The 20,907-nt window shown below is 40.7% G+C and overlaps 1 protein-coding gene across 1 annotated transcript in view; it reads right to left on the bottom strand.

Annotated features, from left to right (window-relative positions):
* The window catches only part of clmpb (CXADR like membrane protein b), a gene marked incomplete at both ends in the record, with an annotated part of 70,288 nt that overhangs the window by 12,533 nt on the left and 36,848 nt on the right, over positions 1–20,907 (bottom strand). The window contains 1 exon segment of the mRNA XM_079245776.1: positions 6,697–6,848. Within this exon segment, the coding sequence (XP_079101902.1) occupies positions 6,697–6,848 (152 nt within the window).

Raw genomic sequence — 20,907 nt, 5'->3', positions numbered from 1 at the left:
AGACAAGCCGTATGTTGTTCATACTGGAGGTCAATAAATATTAGACTAGACTCTCTCAAAACAGTAACAAAAAAACCTTGGGAAACTGACACTGGGAAGGAGTGCAGTAAAACACATCGCTGTCAGCTCTTTCAAATCTTCTAACTTCTGAAAATAGCAACTCCATGTAAGAACTTTGAGGGGTAAATGTAGACTAAATCAATGAAACCAGTGGACAGCACAAGGACATTTTACAGCAAGACAGACAAGAGATTACTCAGCAGTTTTGAAAATTCTGAGGTTGTCAGAGTCAATTACATCCATAAGTAAAGCATGAAAACATTTATCAGTGCTGTGACAGCCTTGAATGTGGTGGATGCAAACTCTTCAAAAGCAGTTGGTTAAAGAGTCTCGAGAAGCTAGCTTTGGGAAAACCTACATAGAATATAAATGAATGGAAAAGATTTTGCTTTTGTCAAGAAGTTGTTTGTGTAGAATTGTTTATGACTTGTGCTTGCTTACGTCAGTTGAAATGTCTAAGTAAAACTCTGCAGGTCCAGAACTTAATCTCAGCTTTTCTCATTTGCAGAGGTAAAATGGACTGCAGTCTCTCACTGATCTGTTACATGGAAAATATAGACATGCAGTGGTGATCATGCACACACTGGTCTGCTCTCTATGAAAAGATACATTTGAAGCCTGTGTGGAAGTTTTTCTTTACATGAAAATATGTCAGTCATGATGTAAAAAGGCCAAATTTCTGTCATATGATGACAGCAAACATTCTGCATATCTTTAAGAGGAGGCACTAAGACATGAAGGGTTTGATCATCCCAGTGCTCAGGGAGTTGTGGATATGCTCATACAAATAGCAGTGAGAAGGTCTAAAAAGAAATTTTTGCCAGCAATTCCTTTTGGCTAAATTCTGGGGTTTTTTTATACTATGAATGCAAAAAAATTCTTTGAGTTTGTATGTTGATGTCTTCTTTTGTGAATGTCCTGCTCTGGTTTGATACAACATACAGAATTATAAAGTAATAAAATGGTACCTACTGTACCCTGATGATTTGTCTACACTATCTGGTCGTTCCTAACACAGAAAGATCTCCTCTACTTTTCCAGTCCAGGAGCACTGTCCTCTAGGCCCATACATTATCTTAGAACTGTGTCAGCTATAACAGTCTGACAATCGTTGTTTGAGAAAATCCAGGTGAAACTCGACAAGTTTAGAATTTCTACTCTTACGGACCACCTCCACGACTCCTACTTCAGAAACGCCCACAACGCTCTCTTGCATGGGAAGCAAGACCTCCATCTTCAGGAGTTCCCCAGAGTACTCTCTCCCACATACATTCATATCACCAAGGTCAAAGTGTTACCTTCCCTGCTCACAAGAACAGAATTTCTAATGTTTCTTCTCAAATTAATAAAAGGGCTTTCTAAGCCTTTTCATTCTCATTAGCTCAATTACTCTTTTGAAATCAAACACTGATTGTCTCCTCCTGTGTTTATGTGTGTGACACCTCTTCTAATACAACTGTATCAACAAATTAATAGCAAAAGGATGATGAATAAACAGAAAAACTGAAAAACCATACCTTTCATGACAGTTATATGGAATCCTGATACCTTGAACATTTGTATATATATATATATATATATATATATATATATATATATATATATATATATATATATATATATATATATATATATATGTATAAATGTTTTCAAAAGCTAAATTTCATTGATTATGTTTCATTACATTTTTACAAATTACAATATGTAGCACAGGCCTTTATGCAAACCTTAACTGGTGGAGTTAAAAACCTTTATTCAATCATTCTCCTAATTCATTCATTTATTTGTTATCCTAATTGCTTAATCCAATGAAGGGTCACGCGGAAGCTGGAGCCTATGCCAGCAGTCTTTTGGGCGAAAGGCAGGGTACACCCTGGACAGCTCTAAAAGGCAATTTAACATGCAGTGAGCTTTGGGCAGCCCAAAGCTCAACCATGTACCGAGTGAGGCGGGGGACAATGAGTCCGACTGGGCTGTGTTCAGTGCCTCTATTGTTGAGGCGGCCAGCATGGAGCTGTGGCCATAAGGCTGTTGGTGCCTATCGTGGTGGTAATCCCAGAACTCGTTGGTGGACACCAGCAGTGAGGGATGCCATCAAGCTGAAGAAGTAGTTCTAACAGGCCTTCTTGGCTTGTGGGACTCTGGAGGCAGCTGATAGGTACCGACAGGCTAAGCGGGATGCGGCTTCGGCTGTCACCAAGGCAAAAACTCGGGCATGGAAGGAATTTGGTGAGGCCATGGAGAACAAGTTCTGAATGGTTTCAATGCGATTCTGGTCGACCATCGGCTCAGAAGGAGGAAGTACTCAAAAGTGCTCCGTCAATACTGTGCACAGTGGAGATGGGGAGCTGCTGACCTCAACTTGGGACGTTGTGGATTAGTGGAAGGAATACTTCAAAGACTTTCTCAATCCTACCAACATGTCTTCCAACGAGTAAGCAGAACTGGGGGACTCAACCAAATGTGGTTAAAAAGCTCCTTGGTGGCAAGGCCCCGGGGGTGGATGAGATCTGCCTGGAGTTTCTTAAGGCTCTGGATGCTGCGGGGCAGTCCTGGCTGACACTCCTCTGCAGCATCGGGTGGACATCGTGGACAGTGCCTCTGGACTGGCAGACTGGGGTGGTGGTCTCTCTTTTTAAGAAGGGGGACTGGAGCGTGTGTTCAAATTACAAGGGAAACACACTTCTCAGCCTCCCCGGTTAGGTCTATCTAGGGGTGCTGGAGAGGAGGGTCCTTTGGATAGTTAAATCTCGGATTGAGGAGGAGCAGTGTAGTTTTCGTCCTGGTTGTGAAACAATGGACAGCTCTATATCCTCTTTGTGGACCTGAAGAAGGCATTTGAACGTGTAACCAGGGGATTCCTGTGGGGGTACTTCGCGAGTATGGGGTACCGGACCCCCTTGTACAAGCTGTCTGGTTCCTGTACGACAGGTTTCAGAGCTTAGTCCGCATGGCTGGCAGTAAGTTTCCAGTGAGGGTTAGACTCCGCCAAGGCTGCCCTTTATCACTTCTGTTCACATCTTGTATGGACAGAATTTCTAGGCACAGTCAAGGTGTTGAGGGAATCCGGTTTGGTGGCCTCAGGATTGGGTCTCTGTTTTTTACTGACGTGGTCTTGTTGGCTTCATCTAGCCATGATCTCCACCTTTCGCTTGAGCGATTCGCAGCCAAGTGTGATGCAGCTGGGATGAGAATCAACACCTCCAAATCTGAGACCAAGGTCCTCACCCAGAATAGGGTGGATTGCCCTCTCTGGGTCGGGAGTGAGGTCCTGCCTCAAGTAAAGGAGTTTAAATATCTTGGGGTCTTGCTGACGAGTGAGGGAAGGATGGAGCGTGAGATCGACAGATGGATAGGTGCGGCGTCTGCAGTAATGCGTACTCTGCACCAGTCTGTCGTGGTGAAGAAGGAGCTGAGCCAGAAGGCGAAGCTCTCGATTTACCAGTCGATTTATGTTCCTATCCTCACCTATGGTCATGAGCTGTGGGTCGTGACCTAAAGAACGAGATCTTGTATACAGGCGGCTGCAATGAGTTTCCTATAAGGGCTCTCCCTTAGAAATAGGGTGAAGAGCTCAGTCATCCAGGAGGGGCTCAGAGTAGAGCCACTGCTCCTCCGCATTGAGAGGAGCCAGTTGAGGTGGCTCGGGCATCTGGTCAGGATGGCTCCTGGATGCCTCCCTGGTGAGGTCTTCCAGACAGGTCCCTAAGGGTGGAGACCATGGGGGAGATCCAGGACACGCTGAGGAGGCTGGGGAGAGGGAAGTCTGGGCTTCCCTGCTTAGGCTGCTGCCCCCACAACCTGACCCCAGATAAGCGGTGGAAGATGGACATGATCCCTCAGTTAGAAAACACAAATCCCATAAATACATTTTTTATGCAGGGGGCTCTTTAAACATGCTATGTCGTTATTAGAATCTGTGGACACAACATAAATGTCCATAAGCTCATGATCATGTGTACAACATTTGTTATACCTGCTGTATACACTCTACTATGAAATCTTTTGCAACAATCAAACGGTTAAATTCTGCGATTTCCAACAATCTCAAAGGTACTCACTTATATGTCACACTTGTTTAAAAGAGATGACTGTATGAAAAAAAAAAGACAGCCTGGAAGCAGCTTTTTATTTTTCGGTTACCTATCTATTTTTCAGGGTTAATGTTTAATAGTTTAAGTTCATGAAAAGGGAAATTAAGATGGAACACAAACTTATTTCTTTCCTCTCCCGAAAAATGATCTTTAGCTCAGGGAATGACAGAAATCCCTTCTGGTAATAAATGCCTGTAAAATATGTTAAAAATGATGTCCCGGAAAGGCAGCAATTATGCAGAGAAACTGAGCAGCAAACAGTAAGCCTGAACAAATGTGGCCCTGCTGCTTTTTAATTTGTTTAAATTTAGAACATTGGTTTTAAGGATTGCAGAAAGTCTCTGTTACAGCCACTGCTCTGGTAAAACTTGAAAACTTGTGTTTAAAGAGAGGGATGGAAGATGTTTTTACTTTTATTTAGCTAAATTGCAAACTAACTTTGGTGAAATTCATGTCTGCTCTTTCAATGCCCTGTCCATGCCCCCTGTGTCCTTAGCACATGTTGCCTGTACTCGGTCTTATAGAGGCTAAATGTTGACAAGATCCTTGCTCTTTCTGAACAAGCTCTTCCAACAGAACAAAAGAATGATTTATTCATTCAGCTACAGGCAAAGTCTCTTTCCTAATCAAAATTTCAGACATTTGATTTTAATTAATGGCGCCTTCAATGTTATCTTCCCTTTAAATATTCATTGCCATGTGGCAGCCCTCTTGAAATCATCAAAGCAGAAGACACTTGTTTTCCCATTTTTTCCTTTTTGCCCCTTTGTTTCAACTCCACAGTCTACTTGTTTTTCTTTTTTCACATTTTTCTCATATTTTTCTGCCAGTAAACATAATGGTGCAATAACAAACAGAAAGAGGAGATTTGCTGTTGTGCCTCAGAAACATGTGATATTTTATCCAGCTATTAAAGTTATAAAATTACAGGTTTTGAGTTTGAAAATATGATGTAGTGTGCCTGACAGGTTTTCTTTCTTTAAAATAAACAAACAAAAAAAATTATCTTCCCTTCAAATACTAGTAAATATTCATCCTTTTTTCTTATGCAGTAAGATCTTACGCAGCGATTTATGTTTAAATTTGCATATGTTTGAACTTAATACAAAAACAAGGAAATGTGTTTAGTCAAACTGCGTGAGCTAATACACATCCTGAAAGAATAAACCGTTAATTAAACAATATTCTGAAATAATTTCCCAGGCTTCATCCATGACATGCCTCATTCTTCAAAATTAATTATTTCCAGGACCACTTAGCTGCAGATAATCTGCTCACTTGCATTAAAATTGCTCACCATCTAAGAGGAAAAAAACATTTTTATGAAGTATTTGGCTTTGCTTGTCCACAAACATTATTGATCTTATGGCTTTCTGTACATGACTCAGAGTTTACACGGTTATCCTACTGCAAAACTCAAAATTTATATTTTTATGTGCTGCAGAATTTTTTACAGATATGGCCTCTCCATGTATAAATTGCATAAATAGTCAAATTTAATCTTGTTTGCAGTCTGTAGTGTACTGCCAACAGTTTGACAAGTTATATAAAATGACAAAATGACAGTATGCAATTTCTTCTACTAAAGCAAAAGGTAGACAAAATGGTCTTTCAGCTATGTTTATAAAGTGGTTCTAGCTGTGTGAGCTAGTGGAACATTGTAAAAAAAAAAAAAAAAAAAAAAAAAATATATATATATATATATATATATATATATATATATATATATATATATATATATATATATGTATAAAAAATAAATAAAATCACATCAGTGTGCATCATATGATGGCAGTAGATGTTTTCATAATGTGGTTTAGCCATGGTAAAACTGACGTAATGCCCAGCACTGTTCTGCTGGTTCTAGGTGAATCCACAGAGAACTGAAGCTGTTGCTACACTGCTTAAACTATGTTTTTGTATGAACACATGGTGTCTTCTACTGCAGCAGCTGGGCCTCAGTAAACTATTTAACAGTTAAATATATAAAAAAACTCGAGTCTTTTCTAAGGAAGTTTTAATTAGACATGCTGCTGTAATGCTGTCCCATCTGCTAGCTAACAGTCGCTTCTGTTAGCTATTTCTAGCAGTTTACAGCCCCAAATGCAGCGGTGCTAATCGTATTAATATCTGATTGTTTCAGTGTTTATGCAGATCTTTTTGCTATTTTTTTTAAGTTAAAAGTGTCCAATGTAGTAAATATCAAGGGGCTTGAAAAACATTGTGTTAAGGGTTGTTCTTTTCTAAACGACACTAAAACCTGAAGTGCTAGAGTCATTTGGCCATTGAGTTAATGTGCAGCTATTATGGTTCTTGTAGGAAATCAATCAACACGACCCAAAGAAAAGAAGGAAGCAGACAAAAAATCGAAAAAGCACAGAAAAAAAAAAAACTCTGGACAGAAAATATAACTGTAAATAGTGACTTAGAACAAAATTGTTGCAAAGATAAAAAAAAAAAAAAAAAAAAAAAAAAAAAAAAAAAAAAATCAATTTATTATGATTGTAACATAGTCAATAAGTTGGTAGACAAAAGATCTTACCACTTTCTGTTTAGAATTTGGTTTCTGCAGGAGCCACTCAATGTCAAGAGAGCTGGATGATGGGAACTGGTGGTGGCATGGCAAGGTGGCATTATCCCCAACTACCTTCTTCATCTCCGTCTGGGCACCCACTGACAGCAGGCAGAGTAGAACTGAGGAAGAGGAGAGACAAGGAGATGAACAGATAGCGACAGGTTAGACAGGGGCACTAGCTTGACCCCGGCATCAGACAAGAGACAGATTCTGGGGAGAGGAAGCAAAATCACGCAGATAGAGGAAATTGCAACGGAAGGAATGATATGACCCAGAATCCCAATCTGACAGATGCTGAGACAATGAAGAGAAACAGAATGGGGATTCTGCTTACAGGGAATAAAGTTTTCCATTGAAAGTACAAGATGACCTTTTTGTATACACAATCTTATTAACAGCATCAGTTCTTATGGGTTTGTGGTCTGGTACACCATGAGCACGTGGCCACTTTCCCATTAACAGTCTTAAGAGGGTAAAATCAGTTCTGGGATTTAACCACACATCCAACCACAACTATTGCAGCTATTCAAAATGTTACATTTCAAGCATCGCACCCCGTCCTCCTCCACCGCCAAAAAAAAAAAAAGAGAAAAAAAGAAAACCACAATCTCCCCACTTTAAACCTTGTATCACAGTGAAATAAAATAAAAATGGGGTGACTAATGGGTACTTACAGGATACATGTATTAATGGGAGAGCAGCAAGGCAAATTTATTGGAGGATGCTGGACAGCCCTGTAGGCTTCAGTAGAATTAGCCAAAGGTATCACAAGAGTTTGCTGGAAGCTTTGAATTGTATATGTGTGTCTGTGAAATTGTTTGAGTTGCGAATGGGAAGTGCACTGGTGAGATATTCGAATCCCTCCACCTGGCAGAAAGACAATACAATGCTGCAGAGCTCTACTGAGCTTAAACACTCAAATATGACATATATTTTTGGCTCAACAACATTTAGCTTAAGTACTTGCCTTTAATTTAATTGCTGAATGAGCCAATAGCTCAAGGGAACTCTGAGCGCTTAAAATAAAAGTTGTGCAGCTTGGCAGATGCTCATTGGAACTGAAATGTGCAGGCTGTGTAAATATTGTTTCTCCTCTTTATTAGCATGCTTCTCCTCAGGTTCTTGGGAACTAAATCTGTCCTCCTGTTTGCAATGGATAGATAACATCACATGTGGGATACATATCCCAGAAAAAACCATGCAGACTGACAGGTCTGTGTACGTGATGGAGCCACTAAGCCTGAAGATACTGACTGACAGGATGCCTTTGTGTGCAGCAGACGCTGTCAAATGTTCCACAGAAAGGCAACACTCACTGGGTGTCTGTCCACATGCTCACTGCTTCACCCTCAAAGGAGTCAACACCCTACCCCACAAGTGATCTTCAGGCCAATAAAAAGTGTAAACTCTGCACTATAAAACCAATGACTCAGTGCTGATGCAGGACACAGAGGAAAAAAGACATCTCAGAAAAAAAACCCAACCTTCTTTCCCATACAATTACTTCGTCCAAACAGATTTCAGCACTTCTTCAAGTTTTTGTTTAAGTTCTGTCGCTACTTTGAAAGTTGTCATCTTCAAATCCAAGCTGCAGGCTACTCAGTGTCAATCAAATTTAAAGTTTCCAGCTGGCACACAAGTTGGACAGAGAAAGTGCTTTGTTGTTGGCTGACTGCTACTGTGTGTCTGCTTTGCAGCCTGAGAATGACGGCATGAATTGCTGAAGTCCTTCCTCTCCTCTGGCCCACTTGTTCTCACCAGTTCAAACAACCAGTCAGCAGAAAAATAAGGGCCACTTCTTCTCAATGAGGAGTTCCTGCACCCTGAAGGTATTCCCGTTTATGACTTTTTAATGTGGCATTTGCAGGGTCATTCGTCTTGTGGGCTCCCTCCTGATATAGGTTTGGTCCTCAGCAAAGGGAGAGAGGGCTTTGGTATAAAAAGAGTACTTTAGAGGGATGATACTGAGGCCATGTGTGCATGTGCAGCTGGCTGAACCTAATGGTGTGAGGTAGTTCAGAGGTCTGGTGGGAGACATGCGCCCACTGCCTCTCTTCAGCTTTTTAGGCAGGGCTCTGTAATCAGTTCCTCCATGCTCATTAGCAACCCATAGCTGAACCCGCCACTGTAGCTGGTCAGATAAGAGTTCCCCTGCCTCCTTTCCCACCCCTCGCTTCAGTCTTAACTGCACACTGCTTACTCTTGACTCTGTGTATGGAATAGTTTACATGAACGGTAGATAAGGTCAGGGTGACCTAAGAAACAGGGAATTTTCACCCAATCGACTTTCCACTGACTTTTAAGTCGACGTGAGACTTCGAGTACTGCAAATTCCATGTATTTTTTTTTCGCAGAAATAAATTGATGTCCAAGAAGTTGTATCTCTGGCAGCAAAAAACCAAGATGACAGACAAATCAGAGGGAGCTAAATGCCTGGTATGAGCTTACTGCTTTCACGTTTCTACTTATTTATGGTCTTGCAGAGGGGCTTTTGTGCTGGGGAACAGATGACATAGTGCTCCCAAAATAAGCTTGCTTTGATGCGAGTTTGAGCTCACATTTGGATTGGCCTCATTCACCGTGTGCACAGCTGGGCTGATTGGACGGCACGACCCCATCATTTGTGTAAATATCAAATATGTGAAACAACAGGATTCATCTGGCAACTTTGCACAGACTCAAATAAAAATGTTCCCAGGCTTTATGACCTTAGCTTTCAATCTGCAGCAAGGTGACCTATACACAATAAAAAACTGAACCACATTAGCATCAGCCTTCGTGACATTCCTGCTCACAGTTGCGTGTATGCGCTCATGTGTGTTTATGAGATTCCACACAGACTTGAGAAAGGCCATCTAAATGAATTTTGCCATCTTGAAGGGACGATAAATGTGGAAAGCGCTTGTAATATGGCACTAGTGTTATATTCCATGCCACATCCTCCATCCTTCGTTCTCTTCTATTGTGTCATCTTTTCCCAGCTCCCCTTGGCTGAGCTTTATGCTTTGTGGCTAGTTTCAATCTTTTACCCACATAAAGAAGGAAAGAAGCATATCACAATTAACAAAAGTGGGAACAAGAGTGTGTGAGGGAGAAAGATAGACACATTTGACAAAGAGAGAGAGTGAGCATGGCTTGGGTGAAATATGGAGGAACCAATTTCTATGAAAAGGCCCTAGGGGGAGTTGTGCTCCAGTAAATCCGCCTTACAGAGCCCTGCAATCTCATTATAGTGTAGCCAGTGAGACGGACAGACAGACAAACAAGACAGGCTTGGATCTTTCGCACTGCCCCAAAGTCAAGCCCCATATCCCCTCAGTCAGCACATCAGCCTGGCTGGGGCTTTTGCCATGTCCAAAGCTTATGACCTCTGGTACTCAAACACAGCAGATCAGAAAGGGACAGAGAAAAATGGGCTGAGGGAGGGGTGGCGGAATGGTGCATTGCCTTATTTTGAGCTCTTACAGCAGGCTAAGTCACCGGTGTGGAGGAAGGATTACATCACAACAAAGGTGGTTTTAGACACAGGTTAACAAATGCACAAAAGGAAATAAGATTGGATGCACCTATCTGACAGTTTCCTGTTTGTGCATTCATGCTGCCTTCTCGGCTTGGAATACTAGCGCACGCTCCAACATTTTATGGGAATGCATTACGGCCGCTGTGCACGATGTATGCTTTAGGTGAACACATGCTCTATCACAGAGATACATCCACTGCTGTCTGGCCACATAACAGTGACACCAGGATGTATCTGCTGACAGTACATCAGGGCTTATGCACACATACCTACTAAATATAGCAGTTTCAGACAAACACTGCCAAGTCTCATTTAAGTGACGCTTAAAGCTGCAACAAACAAAAGAAAAATCTACAACCTTTCTAATTTTATTTTCTCTTAATTACAGGCTTATTACGGAGGGGATTTTAAGACAGAAACAGGATAAAATTTCAACTTGGAGAATGATGCATGCTACAAGCAACATTTCACATGGCAGATAAAAATACAGTTCATCCTTTCTTACTGCTGACACACAGCTAGTTTTTTTTTATTTTTTAGCTGACTCGGGGACGTGCTGAGAGGAGCAGGGCATGAGGCAACAGAGAAATAACTCACAGCTCAGCGTGTTGTTTTACCCTATCCATTGCATTTTTTCCAAACCTCAACCGTCTATTTAATGGCACAACATATTTAATATACAAGCACCTAATGTTGAACATGTTTAGTTAGAATTGACATCTTTCCCTCTGTTATTCCTCTTTCTTTTGGGCTCAAAGTACATAAAAAAAAGCTCTAGAAAGCTCTTTCAAAATAGAAAAAAGAAACAGTCAGCCAATATGTATTTTCTGTGAAAGTTCATTATTCACACAGCCAGTTCCCTTCAGGGGCATATCTCTTTAAATGTGCCTGGTAATCATGACCCTTTAAAACACTTATCCATATGGCACACTATGCTAGTCTCTTTGTAAATTCCAGGTCCAGCTTCTGAATGTGTTGCTCCTGTCAAAATCAAACGCACATTTTTTCCCCCTTTGACTTAGATTGTTCTTTGAAGGGATAAAATCCCATAATCCACCTTGCCTTACACCCAGCGACCAATGTTACTGCCTGCTGACATGAAGCTTTTGTTAGTAACATTTCACAATGAGGTACATGAAGTCATTAACAAGGCATGCGTACAGAGGCCTGTACGCACATTAGTCAACGAGTGTTCCCTAAATATGTCTTCTGGTTCCTTAACCACCTTAAACCCAACCCAAATCCCACTGGGTAAAAAATCCATTTTTTAAAAAAAATCTGAAGTCTTTTGTTTGGACCTTTAAGAAAATCTAAAAAACAACAAAAACAACAACAACAACAAAAAATGTATCTTTTGGTATATATTTAATATTTATTACCATGTGATAAATCAAAATTGTTGTAGTGTAATGTTCTGCTTTATGGTGTCCTCCAGGGGGCAGGAGACCAGTGCAACAGGGTTTCTACCATACAGTGATGCAAAATGTCTCAGAAACTGTATGTATCAAATATGATATGTTTGGCTTTATAGTGTTAATACTTCCCTATTAGTTATTACCTCTAATAAAATTCCTTACATCAGTTTTCACAAAGACATTGGGACTACACATTAGTAGCAGCTATACTTGACAATAGTTATGCATTGTTTGTACAATCATGTTACATTCATTAAAGCAGCCTTAAATGGTGTTCATCAAGTTAAGCACTTTGCGCTGATTTTGTATGAAAAGCACTTTATAAACCAAGTTTGATTTGATTTGATTTAAAGAGGTTTAAATAATTTGCATCCTCTTGTGGTTAAGAGAGAAACTGCATGTAAAGTGTCAATTTGGGGTCCATTAACTGGTTGATGCCTCATTAGAAAGGATGTATTCTTGCCTTTAGCATGAAAATTTAATAACTAACTGAATAGTTTAGTTGAATTGCCAGAACTCAAATGAGAGGTCAGAAATAGGACATTGTTTTGTGTTGACGTATAAACATAACATCCACTAAAATAGCATCTAATAATGTGTTGAAAAATGTATGACCAACTTTGATAAAGGCTTTCTAAGAAATAGAGTAAGAACTGGGTTGGTGGAAAGAAATAAAGGAGGGTCATTTTCACAATAATCCCAGGAACCTAGAGGGGGGAGAAAATGGGAAAAGGGTCCAATGGGAAAAGAAAAAGGAGATGAAATACCACAGAGGTCTGAATAATGTAAGGCCCTGTGGTAAATGTTCACCTTGTGCAGCTCTTATTGCCTTCATTAGCATCCCTTTCATGCCCTTGTCAGTGCTGTCATGTTGAGTGATAGCAACAATATCCCACTGACATATCCCCAAAATAGATCCAAAATTAGTTTCGCAACAAGCATTTTTAATTCCCCTAAAGTATTCTGCATTTTCCCTCTGCAAAATAAGGAAGCAGGCAAGACATGGAAAAAAAAAACTAATTACCCTTTCCCCAAGGGACTGAGGCAGTGAAACCTGCTTACATGGCTACACGCATCTTATCAATGCTGCATCTGGTGGCATCACCCATACTCATGGGTGCAGCCCTCCAAGATTCTCTGGCAGCTTAATAAATCTTCTGGATTTAGCTTGAAACTGTCCAAACAATACAAGCCTCTCATCAAGGATAACACTTTACCCAAAAGCTGAAGTCTCAAATACAACTTTTGCTCTGTCCTGCATTGTGGGACTGCTTTTTCCTCCCCTCATGTAGTTTTGAAACGGCATTTTTATGAATTCTCAGTCAGAAAGAGAATATTGTATACATTCAAAGTAGAAAAGAACCCTAAAACACTGCACATTTTTGCGCACAGGCTTACAGTTAACTCTTGTCACCTTCAGGTTTTTCTTGTAAAAGTGAAAAACAAGCACATAAGCAAAAGAAAAGTGTGACACCATGCAAAACCATTCAGAAACTTCCGTCTTTTGGACAAAGACAGCATTAGATGTCATTGGCTTAAAGTTTTTTGCTTTCTTTTAAATTTAAAACCAATTAATCATTTTGAAAGAACGGTCCCCGTTTAAAATGTTAATTACAGCAATGCATCTTACAGACTTGAGCAGACCTGCTGAATAATCTCCTGAAGCTTGTGTGCTGTTAAACCATTTACAGAGTTACATGAAGCTTCAAAAAGCACCATTCAAGACATTTTTCCTCCCTTTAATGTGCTCAGAGTGAACAAAGTCCAAATGTCAAATGGTCTGTTTTGCACCAGATAACACGCTTCAGTTAAATGGGGCTTGGACGGTGACCTCTCTATGCAACAACAGATCCTCCCAACATCTGGCAAAGTCTAAACAAACCGACGAGGCAGGATAGTCATTTTGTTCTGCATGGGTGTTGCTGTCTCTGAAAACATTTAAAAGCAGGAAGCAAAGAAGAGAGGGAGTTAACGTCGTCTTGCTGAAACTTATCACCAAGGTGACTGAGGCTATATGTGTGTGTAAAGGGCGAATCTACCCTGTAGCACATGCACACAGCTTTGAATAAACCTGCTGTGTCCCGCTAGGAACACGCTTTAAAGGAGGACAGGGGAGTTTGTTCTTTTATATTCTGAGACACTCACAAAAACCTTTCTCTCTGAGATGAAACACTTTTGTTATTGTTGCTGCCACAGACTTTTCGCTGAAACTCATTTTATATAGCATATGTCTAAAACTGAGGAGAAAGCAATTGCTTAGCTTCAAAGTCAGCAAATCAGAGTTATCAAAAGAAAACAAATCCAAATCCACTTCTGGAAATTATATTTGTTTTGACAGAATTAGATTTGGTTCACAGACAAAACTCTCTTTCCATTTCTACACAGAACGTTTTCCTTTATGTCTCAGTATTCCTCAAACCTCTGCCCCATGGCTGAACAAAGGTTTTGATCTAAGTGACATTAAGGTAAATTTTGTTTTCTTTGGTAAGAGTGTTGGAATAACAGAGAAAAGTGTTCACCACAGAAACTTTTGTAGGCAACTCTGAGGAACGCTGTTCAAGTTCAGCTTGAACCTGCATACCTGACAGATGGTGTAGTGAAAAACACGATGAACTGTATTCATTAAAATCAGCAGAAGGCAGATTTTCCTGCTGCTGATCAACTTATAGCTTTCCATTTGGGCATTGGTACTGTATATTATGCCATCTCAGCTCTGCTGGAGACTGGACAGATGGGCTAGCTTTGATATAAACAGCTATAAAGCCCACAGTGCACCTATAAACAACCTTTCCCTCCTACAGCTTTGCCCTGGCACATCAGGCAACCGTGAGCATGCTTCTCTGTTCACAAAATGTTCCTCAATTTACCCAGTTATTTATGTGGCCTAATCTCAATTTGTGGCTGGCAAGCACGTGAATGAACCCCTCTCACATTGTTGGAGTGACTGGACATTGGCACTGACCTCAGTGAATCAATACTTAATAAGCTTTTGTGCTGCCAAGTCCATTTTGTTGCAATCTGCAATTTTTTATGTCCATTAGATTGAATATAGAGCTGAGTAGGTGTATGGCCACAGGAAGTGGAATGTATCGTGGTCATCGCAATGATGGATGCATTGTAGTACCGTTAAACCGATGAAAACTTCAAATACTATCTGCTTCATGCACTAAGAAGTACTACACTCTTGGCTTTTATTAAATGCAATTCAATACCCCAGTGGTGTTTCAAAGAAGCATTTAACAACTTGTGGGAAGACAATAAAAGCCACAGCAGGCTATATGGCTAAGTTTGCAGACACGTGACAAACAAGAGCAATGGGAAGAAAACAAGCCTACAGCTAGAGCTATATTTGGAGCAGCATTAAAGTTTAGCTTCAGAGGCAATGGAAGATAGTTCCAGCCTGGACATGTAAGCATTTCATTTTGTGAGCTCATATTCGGGAGTGTGTGGGGATTCTATACGCTTCCCTTACTCTTCTCCTCTGCTTTCTCGCCTCTCTGCACACAGATTTACTTCCATAATTTAGGTCACTGCGATTATTTGTCACTGTCTAAAGTCCAAGTTCACCTGGGGTTTGATGGCAAAGCCTCTCTCAGCAAAGACGCTAATTTACTTCGCTGGAACCAAGAGACACTAGCAACTGAATGCAGCAGAGCAGCTCCCATGTTGTACATATCACTGTCTAATTGAAAACAGACGGAACGCTAACTCCCTCTCTCCATCCGCGCAGCACTGGAGCTCTACGTCACTGATATATTAGCGCTTCTGTCAGTCCTATGGTATACATCTGACACATCATCTTACTTGATCATTTAAGCGGAAAATAGCAAAGCAGGGAATGCCTCATACACAAATGACAGGATAATATTGTTACAGCCTCTGATGCTGTGGCTGCAGCGAAGGACAAAGAAGTAAACCTATCCGTCCAAGCCCTTGACTAGAAAGGACACATTGATGGCTGCCATTTCCCCAGAGGTGAGCAGATGTCACGTCTGTTTTGGCAGCTGTACACTGAAAGGTGTTGACTGGTGGGGTAGCTGACAGAGCCAGAGTGGAGGCTGCATGATGTTTGAGGGGGTCAACAGTAGATGTAAGACTTCCAGGAAAAAGGCCTCACTTAGACGCATTTAGGAGAGGTAATGGACCAGCCTACCATCTGTCCTTATGATTAGCAAAGTCCATTCATGCAGGACACAAACCTTCTTAGCCAGACACACATGCATCCACAACTACATAAAACATATCCACAATTAATTCCTGCAAGCACTTGAACAAGCATATGAAGCAAATACACTGAGTTGAGTCCTTTTGAGGTGTAAAAAATAGAAAATAAAGGATATAGCATGCTTGTAGTTTTAAAAAATGCAAGACACAACAGGATACTTTAAATCTTTAAAAGTTGGTAAAGAAATAACTTAAGTATAGTCTAAATGTTTCTAATTATCCATTTCCAAAGGGCCATAAAAAGCAATAATACTCTGCAGTTTCTTTCAAGTAATCCAAGTATGAGTAAGCCTCCATCTGCATGTTGCAAGTTCTTAGGTAACATGAACAATCAAACACAAGCACACACAGACATGCGTACTCCTCCAACCAAATATGCCTGCCCTTTGAGCTGCTCAGCACCACTTCTTCCCACCCCCATGTCTTAAAAAGGAATGCCCACGCGGCCACATCCGAGGGCGGAGAGAAGATTGAAACCAGATGAATGGAGCTTGGGTACAGCATTCTCGCCAGGACCATATTTCACTCCCCAAAGCCTGATTAAAACGAGGTGCGTGCTAGCCGAAGCAAGGCAGCTTACTCTGACTGGGAGAAGGGCATTTGCTTGCAAAAAGTCTCTAGGCAGGAAGGAAACGAGGTGAAGGTCAAAAGCAAAGTCTCTGGAATTGGCTCAAGTTAGAGTGAAGGTTTTCTTAGCAAACCGGTCGGTTTTTCAGATTTTCATTTCGGTAGAATTTCTAATCAATGACTGACAGGATTTGTTTCTGCCTTTAAACATTGGGGTATTGTGTGTTTTTTTTTAAAGGGTACAGTGGTTGTTAAAGAGGATACTTAAAGTAGGCCACTGGGATGTGTTAACTAATGCGCCAATTGAAATGAGGGCAAACTGTAAGAATTGCAGAATAAGAACTATCAGCATCTCACAGAAGTAATGAAAAGAACAAGAAGTGTTTTATTTAGGGTATAGATGTACAGATCTGCCTGTTTACAAAACATTTGAACTCATTTTGCAGCAGAAAAAGCTTTTAGATGCTTCACTATTCATGTTCCTCTTAAAATGTGATGTTGATCCAAAGCTAAAGATTTACCCTTATGACCGATGGATTCAAATTTTAAGAGTGTAGTATGAATAACAATAAATCCTGTATTCTTCCAGGTTATGACTGAATCTTTGAGGCATGATGCTGCTCAAATATCACAGCTAGTCTTGAGGAATGTGGCAAACGTAGGACAAGAATTCATTTGGACAGAAAAAAAAAAGGAAAAGGAAAAACAGCTAAATGTGCTGCGTTTTGTTCCCCCTGCCTTTACTAGTTAGCTTGGACGAGCCTTCACACTCACAAAGGTCATTTTATTGTATGCATGCTTTTGTTGAGTAAAAAAGGTGTAATTCTGCATTTTATCTGAGCAAATGTGTCAAGCAGGACAGCAACAAAAGGGGACAAAGAGGGTGTCTGGATGCTGTAGGTGTCTGGTTGTTTCAGTGTGTAGAACTTAACACGTGTGAGAGTGACTGACTGATTAGCGGCCTGTTTTCATCGACTGCCTGCAGTCGCCTCTCCAGAGATAGTCGGGCAGAGCGGGAGAATTTCGTACTATTTTCCAGTGCTGGCTGCTCTTTCTTCCCTTCCATTGCAGCTGGTCGGCCACACTCACGACTCAATGCCAAACACACTCCCTTCTATCCCCTTGACATTTTAGCTATGTTTCCACTGAGAGAGTTGTGGCTCGCCTGCTTGCTGCCTGCCTGTGCACATAAGTAAATAAAACGCAGCACATTTCATTTGGCCATAATGTTTAATCTACATTTGCTTGGTCAACGAGAGGTTAATCTCATTACCTTGTGCTAAATAGCATGCCCGGGCATCCTCTGACAAGATGAAGGCTAGACACAAGTTAATTAAAAGAGCAATTAAAAGAAGACATCAAGTCCTACTAACAGTGGTAATATGTTAGTTCCCCTGACACCAATGCAGTGATGTTGAATAACACCATTCTACTGTAGTCTGTCACAACTAGCAAGCCACTTTTCATCACTAACAAAGGAAACCATTTAGAGTAGAACACTGGATGAATTTAGCTTGAGATTAGCTTGTTTTGTGGTTAAACATGTGCTTCAAACTAACCTTTAGAAGTGATTGCGGTTTACTCACCATGAGTCCACTTATTAAAAGTAAGCCTCATGACTACACACGAACACACACACACGTGTGCCTATTAAAAATGTTAATTAACTCCAACAGGTTGTAAAAAACCTGACATGCAATTAGTGTAGACTAGATTGGAGAAGGCTTAAATGCCTGCCATCAGCGGGGGTTACATTACTGCACTGCCTTGTATTTTAATCATCTTTAGATGATATAGACAAGCAAAACTTCAAAAGGTACATAAAGAGAATAAAGAAAAACCAACATAAAGAAAGACAGACTCACAAAATCATGAAACAATATATTTTTATGAAGCATGATGTGAAAGCAAATCATATCGGATTATTTCATGTTTGTAAAATCTTACAAAGCAATTTAAATCTAATATGACTTATGTGATATGAATGATACCCCTACATGCCTGAACTTGATGTTGTTTACAACTACTTTGGCATGCTAGAAGAAGCCACTGTTAGAGCAAAAACTAGCTTTAGCAATTTTAATTTACATTTCTTGCTTTATGGAGCTAAATGCCAAACATAAATTTATTGGAATAACTTTCATGTCAAGATTATTTACGTGTCTCAATTAAATTGCAGAAGAGATCCTACAAATATATTTTTGGTTGATGTAGTTGATGCAAAATTTCATTTTCAACAATATATCTAATGCAGGGGTGGTCAACTCCGGTCCTCGAGACCCACAATCCAGCAAGTGTTGGGAGTTTCCCTGCTCCAACACACCTGATACACATCAGACTTAAAAACCAGTCTTGTGCAAAGCTTGACATCAAATTCTGCAAATAACCCATTCATTTCAGTCTAGTGTGTTACAGCAGGGAAACTCTTAAAACTTGCAGGACAGTGGCTCTTGAGGACTGGATTTGGCCACCTCTGATCCAATGCATACGTCTGCTGCTTCACCGCTGATAATGAAGGGGGGGTGCCCAAACACAAGCCTTTGTCTCAACCATTCATCAATGCTTTACCCACAACAAAGTGAATATGCCTGCATATACAGGATTTCCATCATACAGATTTGTGACACCTGGAACTGTATATTCTGTTCTTGCAAGAGTTATCCGTCCACGTCATCTCACTGAAGTCCATTAGGTACTTTTCAGCAGACAGAGAAGTGAGGGAGCCGGGGAAATAGCCTGCTAGCTGCCTGCCCTGTGGGTACAACAAGCGACTACAGCCTTCCTCCAGATGAATCATAAACAATTCCCTTGGCCTCTGTGACTTAATCCCCTGTGACATCGCCACAGGGAGATGAAGAAAGAGGGAGTGGAGGGAAAGGAAAACATGCCCTGTGCTCAACTTTCAAGTGAATTAAACATAAGAATGAATGTGTATGAGGTGTATGCTAGTTTATGTGATTGGGCCGATGCAGTAATTTAACAGATGATAGAATCTGGACGTTAAGATGGATGCTTTGGGGACTGGCTGGTGGGAGCAAAGGCAATAGATTTACTTATGCTTAGCTGACGTAACATTTTTTTTAAGGCTCCACCCCTCCCTCCCCATAATTGCATTATGCAAATTCATTTCCTACAATCCTTTAATTTAAATGTGGCTGTACTGTTTAAGCTTGGGTAGTCTACAGAGTGTGTCAGCTAAAGTTCTAATCAACATCATGTTCCTTTTAGGCATGAGAAAGCAAGCCCAGGAGGGAGCAATAAATGGATTTATTTTAGGAACCAGAATGGAGATTCTTAGTTAGGGCCCGACATGCTAAGTGCTTTGTCCCTTATGCATCAGCCCCTGGGCAGTATTTCCTCCCTAATTAAAGAATGAAGGTGCTGCAGAAAAACGTTGCAGGCTACAATGGAGTTTAGAGCAGTCGAGCTGGAAGGTTGTATTTTTCTCTAAAAGTTTTGGGATATGATTCTCACTTTGCCAGGACTCTGCTAGTTGTGCTGATGTAAGGAGCTTTTGTCTTGAGATTAATGAAAGACGCTTGGCTCGCTGGCATTTTGGATCCTACACAAAGGTTATAAACAGCCTCTGACCAGTGAAAGGTTTATGTGGCTCGTCCCTGTGAGCGTTCTCTTCACTCAGGGAGGTAATTCTTTCATCCTACATTTTCTTCTCCATTTTCACCGACACTGCAAATAAATACGACAGTGAAGCTCAGCTGCATGCAGCTTTAAAGCTACGTATGGCACTGTCCTTATGGCGCTGACAAAGTGCATGTCAGTCTGTAAAAATGTTAACATGTACGCTTCGCTTTGTAAGGTGTGTCCAACATGCTGAAAACAAGCTGGTGAATATGCAGGCTGCAACGGCACCTGGATCTTGTATGGGTACACTGGCAAAGCTATTATTATCTTGATTCAGACAGCCAGATGGAAATTACCGGTCACATCTGTCTGGTACACGTTAACAGACTTATAAACATTCTGATTTATTCCTAACTTACAGACATTTTGTATTCCACCAACTCAAAGCAACAGGTTTAGACTTCTAGTCAGGCCTAAAGTGTCCAGATGGTTACATTCTTAAAAGCTTCAACACATATCCTTATCTATCGTGGTGGAACAGCTCAAACGTTATCCAGTGATGCCCTTGACATAAATGGTGAGAATTTTTCTCAGGGTGCAGCAGGTGTGGACATCAAATTGTACCTGACTGTATTTAAGATATATAAAAAAAAACCTTCATACAGGATTAAGTTAAAGGAAAAGAGCAAATTCCACTGGCTAACCTGGAAGTCTTTAAGGCAGTATTGAAAAATGACAAAGATGCATTTGATTCCCTGCTGTAGAGGAAACGTGTGACAGGTCATACAGCATATCTTCCTCCATGCTGAGAGTTACACTGCACAGATGACTAAAAAAAATCCCAATTTCTTTGCATCTGCTTCCACATGG

The sequence above is a fragment of the Telmatherina bonti genome (assembly GCF_933228915.1).
Source record: "Telmatherina bonti genome assembly, chromosome: 9".
Classification (NCBI taxonomy): Eukaryota; Metazoa; Chordata; class Actinopteri; order Atheriniformes; family Telmatherinidae; genus Telmatherina; species Telmatherina bonti.
This window is presented reverse-complemented; position numbering and strand designations above follow the sequence as displayed.